Here is an 8,811-nt window from a genome sequence, read left to right on the forward strand (position 1 = left end):
TCCTCTAATAAAATTGAAGAAAAGTGAATATTAGACTGTTAAAAAAAATAGCAGTGTTTGCATTCTTCTTTACAAACTCAAACATTCACTATATAAACTGAAAAATCTTTGAAGATTTTGCTTTCCTTTGAATCACTTCACTAATATTTAGTTGTATAACCACTGATTCTGAGAACTGCTGTACATCTGTGTTGCTCGGAGTCAACCAACTTCTGGCCCAGGATGATTGGACTACATTCCACAGTTCTTCTCTATTTCTTGGTTTTGCCTCAGAAACTGCATTTTTGATGTCACCCCACAAGTTTTCTATTGGATTAAGATCCAGGGATTGGGCTGACCACTGCATAACGTCATTCTTGTTGGTTTGGAACCAAGATGTTGCCCGTTTACTGGTGTGTTTGGGGTCGTTTTCTTGTTGGAACACCCATTTCAAGGGCATTTCCTCTTCAGCATAAGGCAGCATGACCTCTTCAAGTATTCTGATGTATTCAAACTGATCCATGATCTCTGGTATGCTATAAATAGGTCCAACACCGTAGTATGAGAAACATCCCCATATCATGATGCTTGCACCACCATTCTTCACAGTGTACTTTCGCAGTGTACTGTGGCTTGAATTCAGTCTTTGGGGGTCGTCTGACAAATTGTCTCCGGCCACTAGACCTAAAAAGAACAATCTTACTTTCATCAGTCCACACAATGTCTCTTTAGGCTGGTCAATGTGCTCTTTGGCAAATTCTAGCCTCTGCAGCACATTTCTTTTTTAAACAGTGGGACTTTGCGGGGGCTTCTTGCAGATAGCTTGGCTTCACATAGGCGTCTTCTAATTGTAACAGTAACAGTACCCACAGGTAACTTTAGACCTTCTTTGATCTTCCTGGAGCTGATTGTTGGCATTTTGGCTATTCTTCTATCCATTAGAATGGAAGTTTTTCGCTTTCTTCCAGGTCTTTCAGGTTTTGGTTGCCATTTTAAAGCATTTGCGATCATTTTAGCTGAGCAGCCTATCATTATCTGCACTTCTTTATATGTTTATAACATTTTAATCAAGGTATGCTGTACTTCTGAACAATGTCTGGAACGACCTATTTTCCTCAGAATTTCAGCGAGAAATGCACTGTAACCAGCATGTACAACATTTGCTGGCTTTCTTCCTTAAATAAGGGCATAAATTGCCACCTGTTATTCAAAGAATGAATGACCTCACTCATTGAACTTCACACTGCTATTATTTTGAACATGCCCCTTTCAATAAGTGATTGAATTACACAATATAATTTCTACCAAAAACAGTGATTGATCAGGTTAGTGATGTCTGACTGCTAATATTTTGAACATAACTGCATATATGCTCTCTCTGGGGGGATATGCTAGAATTAAATATTAGGTTTAGGACCTGACTAATAAAATACTGGTTTCTGAGTCCAAGGAACAACCAGTTAATGAGGTCACAATGAGAAGATACAATGTTAAATATAAAAAATGGCTTTGAAAACAAATCCAGAATGTGAGTTTTAAAGATGTGTATCTAGTTTATGATTACATTGAGGGAGACTTATCAAAACTAGGGTAAAGGAAAACTTCTGAATATGGAACAGCCTCCAGAGCCCTAATAAAATCCAAATACGTTATTGGTACTTTTTAAAAGCATCTCCTGAGTCCGCAGCATGCGTTTCAGATGACGCAGTTCCAGCCTTACTCATAGCACATATCTCTTTAGTGGGGAACAAGCTTAAAAATCTAAAAACTCACCTCATATCTAATGTGAAAATAATCAACATGTTAATCAGTGGCATATCCAAATAATTTCTTAACTCCCATGGACGCACAGCCACCTCTTCAGTTACAACAGCTGTGACATGAGGCCCTGTTCTCAAGATGTCCAAGTGGTGGGATCTGTATCTATCTGATATTTATGACATATCTGACTCATTTCTTAACTCCCATAGAAGTGAATGTAGCGTAGTGAGCATGCTCAATCACCTCTCCAGTTACAGCAGCTGTGAGATGAGGGTCTTCTCTCAATATGTCCAAGAGGTTGGATCAGTATCTATTGGACATTTATGGTATATACAAATAAATTCTTAACTCCCATAGGAGTGAATGTTAAGGGCTGAGCATGCGCAGACACCTCCCCAGTTACAACAGCTGTCAGATGGGGCCCTGTTCTCCAGATGCCCAAGAGGTGGGATATTCATCTATTGGACAGTTATGGTATATCTGACACATTTCTTAACTCCCATAGAAGTGAATGTAGAGTGCCACAAACGTCCAGCCATGTCTCCAGTTACAGCAGCTGTAAGATAAGGCCCACTTCTCAAGATGTCCAAGAGGAGGGATCAGTATCTATCAGACATTTATGGTAATCTATCGAAAAAATAAAGTATATCCAGATAAATTCTTTACTCCCACAGGATTGAATGTGGAGTGCCACGCATGTGCAGCCACCTCTCCGGTTACAACAGCTGTGAGATGAGGCCCTCTTATCAAGGGTGGATCCCAGAAGCGGGATCTGCATCTATCAGATTAGATATGTGGATATGCCATAAATGTCCGAGATCCGAATACCTCTTTAAAAATAGCCTTTCATTTTCCCAAAAATATATTACATCTATTCAAAAATAAAGGCAAAAGTAAGACTTCTAGCTAACTATACAGCAGAACTAATATTTTATTCTTTGGGCAATGAGAAGGATTCAGGGGCAGATTGGCCATAGACCTTACAGGGAAAGGCCCCGCCTGGGCTCTCCTTACGGACGACAAGCGGATCTTTTTGGGGATGTACTTTGTGCTGCTGGCAGAAGTTTGGCTCTGGTGGGGTGGTATAATGTGCCACAATATGGTATTGCTGGCCATATCTTCCATCAATTTGAACCCAACTACAAATTTCCAGGGCCACTTTAAGTTCCCAGTCCGCCCCTGGAAGGTTCAATACTTTTATGGCTGGAATTGTTTTCTTCTCATTATCCCCACGTAAATGTAAACCACAACTGCCTTCAGAAGCAAAGGACTTTGCTATTAAAAAACCCTATATGTGGTATTAAGACGTAAAAAAAAAAAATTGGAATTCAAGCTATAAAAGTTATTTGCCATTCTCAGTAATGAAAACGCGCTGGGGATATACAGGATATGTATAATGAGCGCGGCAGCAACAACTTCACTGGTACGAATATTACATGAGTCCTAGAAATGCAATCTACCACCTGTGATCCTAATGTAACATGGAGGGAGAGCGGGATCACTTTCCATTAGCGTCTCTGTTGTTTTCCTAGTCAGAGTTAGGCGCTGAATAAAAATGACAGTACGTTAAAAGATTTTCACAGGAGCTGCTGCTACACGTTATAGGGAAACAACATGAGCCGGGTTATCATCTAGACTAAATTTGGAAGAATTTGGATGATGGGGACCTACTGCGTTCCTTGCCTTGCACTGCCATGCATAGGCTGGGAACTTCCATGTGTAATGCACCAATGCTTATAAAGACATTATAATAGTTAACCCACGCATTTCGGCTCCATTTCACCCAAACTGACTTGGATTGTAATTAATAGCCTCAAAGTAATGTCATTCTAAGCCATTATGATAAATGATGCTACTACCATGGACGCTGCATCACCTGCACCGACCATATACAGATCTGCATGTGGTTCATCCGCTTTTTCACTATATCATCAGAACAAAGACGAATATGGCTTTATACACCCAGGTGTGTCAGGAAATCCGATCGTCTGCAAACTGCGCCAGGGAATGAAATGCCCACATTGATCCACTAATGAACTTCTGCCACAGCATCCCTCAGTGTAGAAGGGAAGAAATGCAAATGAGCTCTAATACGTATTCTTTTCAGCCTGGGATACTTGTTTTCCGTGGGAATAGTGGAAGCATTTTTTTTACGACTCTGCTACACCACATTGAGTGCCAGTGGAGTGCAGATGCTTAGCAGCATTTCTGGACTCCCAGCCCAGAATCCTGTAGGATCATCTGTCCATGGTCCTGAAATTGCACGGCTACCTTTAAGCATTCCCTCCTCCATCAAGCCCCCCATATATAATACGACATGCTAAAAACACCTTGCCTAATTTACCTGGAATATCACAACCTCTGATGAGGATTTATGGGACATCATCATTACCCTGCAAATATAATAGGCTGTGATTACACAGCAAAAGCTCCATATGGAAGCATGCTTTGCATGAAGGGAGCTGCATGGTGCACATTGAAATACTGCAATGCAAATCACCCCCAGCTTGCAAGCAAGGGGAGAGGTGAATCAATAGCTGACAGCTCCTTCAGGATCCTGCAGCCTTCATACAGCTCCTTCTGGATCCTTCAGCCTCCATGCAAACCCTTCTAGATCCTTCAGCCTCCATACAAACCCTTCTAGATCCTTCAGCCTCCATACAAACCCTTCTAGATCCTTCAGCCTCCATACAGTACATGTCTTAATTTGCTGCATGCCCATAGGGGGGGTCTATTGTTCTCAGTGGGTGCTTGCACACACAGGACAGGGAGGCATGTCTGCATGGTGGATAACAGGCATGATATAGCTGTCTCTTACCGTCCCTTTCACACAGCTGAATGGACTCCAGGCTCAGGTTCTTGATCATTTCCTCACAGGGGCTGTTGGGGCTGGTGATGTGTTGACTCAGGCGTGGTACCTCCATGTTGTGTCTGGAAATCAGGATCTACTGTAGGTTTTCTTGTGTGGTGGTGGTGGTGGATTTAAAGCCCCGGCTGAGGTCTCCCTGGTTCCCTGTCTCAGAGGTGCCTTGCAGTGCCTGGGTCTGGCTGGAAGAGGAGGAGGAGGAGGTGTCCAGCCTGCTGAATGGCTCCTACATGGGCAGAGAGAAGGAGTGTCACCAGCAGCAGCACGTTGATCTCAAGGCAGACGAGGGAAAGGGGGGTGGGGAGAAGCTTCAGGTCCACCAGATCTGATGACTTGTGAGGCTGGATGCTGCAGATCCCTGACTCCTCAGTCACTGAGGCTGCAGCAAGCTCTGCACAAGGCTGGATCAGGCTCTTATGTAATAGGCTTCATCCAGTGCAAGCTAAATCTCTCCCCCTGATGCCTGCAGCGACCCTGGGGGGAAGCATGGACCTAAGGTCCGTGTATGCAGAGTGATCCATGATGAGACCTTGCCTACTAGGGAGGCAGGTTGTTAGAATTGCTTCTCTTAGCATGTATCATGGGATGTAAGGGCATGTTCTCAGATTCCACTAAAATGGAAACTGAACGGACAGTGGGGGTCTGCCCGGAGCCGTTACGTGCCGAATCGGCCACTTCTGCTATTTTTATTGTTTTGCTCTTGTAAAAGTCTGTTTACACATTGCGGATTTTGTTGCAGAATTTTCCATTCCGAGGCTTGCAGAAATCCAGAAAATTCTGCAGCACGTGAAGGTACATAACGGAGCAGAACAACGGAAATAACCAATCCAGATATGAACACGGCTTTACAATGGTAGTAGCGGTCATCATATGACTGGTCTCAGCTCATTTGTCTAGCAATTCAGTGGAAGAGATTTATCAAAACTGGTGTAAAGTAGAACTGGCTTTTAGAGTTCCGTCATAGGGGCTCAATACCAGAAAAGAACTGATCAGTTTTATTCCCATGCGTTCTGGGTCACTGAACGGCATTTTGGACGGAGGAAAGGTATTATCTCCGTCCAAAGTTCTAGATCAGTTGCCGGAATACATTGAAATGTATTAGTGCTGGATCCAGCATAAAAAATACCGCAATGCATGCGTAGACTGGTAAAAATGTGAACAAAATATATAATGGATCCGCTTCACCGGATGACATACAGAGAGACGGATCCGTTCTTGCAATGCATTTGTAAGACGGATCCGGATCCTTCTACAAATGCTGTCTGTTTGCATGCAGATTGCCGGATACGGCAGGCAGTTCCGGCAACAGAACTGCTTGCCGGATCACTCTGTCGCAAGTGTCAGAGTAGCCTTAGTTGCCTGTATCAACCAATCAGATTCCACCTTTCTTTTTTCAAAGCTCCTTTGAAAAATGAAAGGTGGAATCTGATTGGCTGCGAGGGGCAACTAAACAAGTCGTGCTTTACACCACTTTTGAAAAATCTCCACCCAGTGTTCTGTAATATTTTTAGGTATAGAAAGGGTCCTGTTTTTTATCACAGGTGTTTTAAAAGCAGTTCACACATTGCAGTATTAAGCAAGCATTTATTCAGCGAAAACTTGGGCATTATTATTTAATTAGGGGTCATGGGGCATTATAGACACACAAACATTATTTATACAGGGGGTACGGTACCGGGGGTATTATTATTCAGGGGGCATAGGGGCATTATTTATTCAAGGTTGCAAAGGGTCATTATTGCGTATTAAGGAGGCACATGGGGCATTATTACTTTTTAGGTGGCACTTAGTGGGCATTATAGTTATAAAATGAGCATTATGGGGGAATTATTTTTAGAGAACACTTAGTGGACATTAATATTTTAGGGGGCACTTGGACTATTATTACCTTCAAATATTTATACAATAGACATTGTTACTGCGTTCCTAAAATATGGCACTATTACTTTCTAGGGAATCATTATGTAGGCCGGGATACAAAAGAGTCATTATTACTGTCTAGAGGGCACTATGCACAAAAGATGGCACCATAGCTGCGTGGTGCACTATAACCGCCTGAGACAAATGCATCATGAATCTGGCGCTATTGTTTTGGAGATGCTGTCTGGGTGGCGCTATTTTGGGGGTACCGTAATTAGTGTTATGACACCATTATTTCTGAAGAACAATATTTGGGGGCCCCATGCTATGCAGCTACATTAATAGATGCAGATGGGGCAGCATCAGGTACAGAATTGGGGGTATCAGCAGGGTAGGCAGTTTTTGTACAGTAGGTTGGGAAAAGGTAGGGCGGATGCTGGAAAACAGGAGAGAAAGATATCTTTGCAGCAAACTCTGCAAGTTGTGCCTGGAAGTCGTCATGGCGGTCCAGGTCAGTTGGAAAAGATGGGAAAAGTTAAAGATTCCAATCAGAGATGTAAACTGGAAGTCATTGGATATAGGTGTTCTGTTATCACTTATACCTGTGTTAAACTGATATCTACCACTGTATTCTCATCGTATAGCGGTAATATTGGCCTTTGTACAGTGTTTTGTAACAGTTTGGTAGTATTAATCAGTCACTATTTAGTGATATTGGCAGTGGTCATGATGTGCCGTTCAATGTTTATTATTAAATCTTGGGCAATCACGTTAAAGTTACCACTAAATATCATTAACTATTAATGGTCTCATTGTACAAGATGATAGAGAATACCGAGAAGTTTAGTTCTTATTTTATTTTATTTAGATTTAGGACAAACAAATAATAATTGGTATAACAGGTATATATCACTAGAAATGTCCCCCCCCCCCCCCCATGAACTCCATGAATTCCAAGCTCAGCAGTCAGAGGACTTCATCCCTTTATACAGTAGGAGAGAAAAATAAGTACTTTCTGGGTCAAAGTCACAGCTACCTGCATCTAAGGTAATCAGTGACTTATTGGAGACTTAACCTTAGTAGCTGAGAGCATGGATTCTCTGCATGTTAATGCAAGGCAATATGTTTACAGTCATATATCTCATAATCATACAATCTGACTCTTTATACCAATACAGTTTAGGACCACTTGCCGAGAGTCCAACATATTAATGCTGCAAAAGCTGTCTGACAGCTTCCAAATATCTAAAGTATTTCCATTTTTTATGGCATGGAATAGCTCAGCAGACTGCTCTATTCAGTATAGAAGCATCCAGTATATGTATATATATTGTAAGAAAGTACCTGGAATCATTGTGGATAGAAGGTATGTGTCACCGAGCTTCCTGGCCTTGGTGAAGTAAGAGATGGTATTTTATGTGTCAGCAGCAGCTATTGTTAATTGACACCTAAAGATTTAGCATGACTGTTATAGCTAATCCGGGACAGCTCTTACTGGGAGTAGTCAAAGTGCTGGGTGGGTGACTACTCTCCATGTTCCAGGCCGGGTTTTACCAGGCATAAAAACTAGCCAGCACTGCCAGGTGTGGTGGATTTACCTCCCTCTGACAGTGATGCTCAGGAGCCTGTATGCTGTGAACTAAAGGCTGTCCTGGGATTTGAGGTTTGAGCCGGGCTGGAGGACTCAGGCCCCTCTAAAGGCGAACAGGCCGCCTATGGACTTGATGAGGCTAAACAGCTAACACCCAAGAGAAAAGGTGACTTTTATTGTTTGTGGACTTTCCTTGTGTGTGAACAAACACCAAGCCATCTGCGTTTTGTGATACACCTTATCTGCATTTTGTTATACACCAATGTGTGAATAAACACTGCAGTTTGATTCAAGAGCTGTGTACTTTGCCTCTATACTGCATCCGCCTGTCCTAACTACCAGAGCGAATCTCCACAATTGGTGGAGGATGCGGGCAAGCGCAGTGAGGCTGGCGTGAACGCCGATATATTTTTGGGTTTGCATTTTTGGGCACAGTTGTATGTCGTACATCAAACCAGCTGTATTTCAACCCATGCCCCACGACAAAATGGAGGCTGTTGTTATGAAGGCCCTCAGGGAGGCTAATTTGCAGCAGCGAGAGACCAACCTGCACCAACGGGAGGCTAATAAGCAGCAGCAAGAGACAAATCAGTTGCTGCTACAACACACGATGGCTTTGCAGACAGCAGGAGCAACCCCAAGCGTCCACGATGCCCGGAAAGCAGTTCGTGCAGCAATCCCTAAGATGACACCCGCAGACGACATCGAAACCTACCTGCGATGTACGAGAAAGTGGCCACCAGGGAAAAGCTGC

At 42.9% G+C, this 8,811-nt stretch overlaps 1 protein-coding gene across 1 annotated transcript in view; it reads right to left on the minus strand.

The window, feature by feature from the left end:
- The window catches only part of PHYHIPL (phytanoyl-CoA 2-hydroxylase interacting protein like), a 176,369-nt gene extending 171,522 nt beyond the window's left edge, over positions 1–4,847 (minus strand). Inside the window, exon 1 of the mRNA XM_044299045.1 lies at positions 4,559–4,847. Coding sequence (XP_044154980.1) covers positions 4,559–4,664 — 106 coding nt within the window. The 5' untranslated portion in view covers positions 4,665–4,847. The remainder of the gene's footprint in view (positions 1–4,558) is intronic.
- Between the last annotated feature and the right edge of the window lie 3,964 nt (positions 4,848–8,811).

This window comes from Bufo gargarizans, chromosome 6, assembly GCF_014858855.1.
Source record: "Bufo gargarizans isolate SCDJY-AF-19 chromosome 6, ASM1485885v1, whole genome shotgun sequence".
NCBI lineage: Eukaryota > Metazoa > Chordata > Amphibia > Anura > Bufonidae > Bufo > Bufo gargarizans.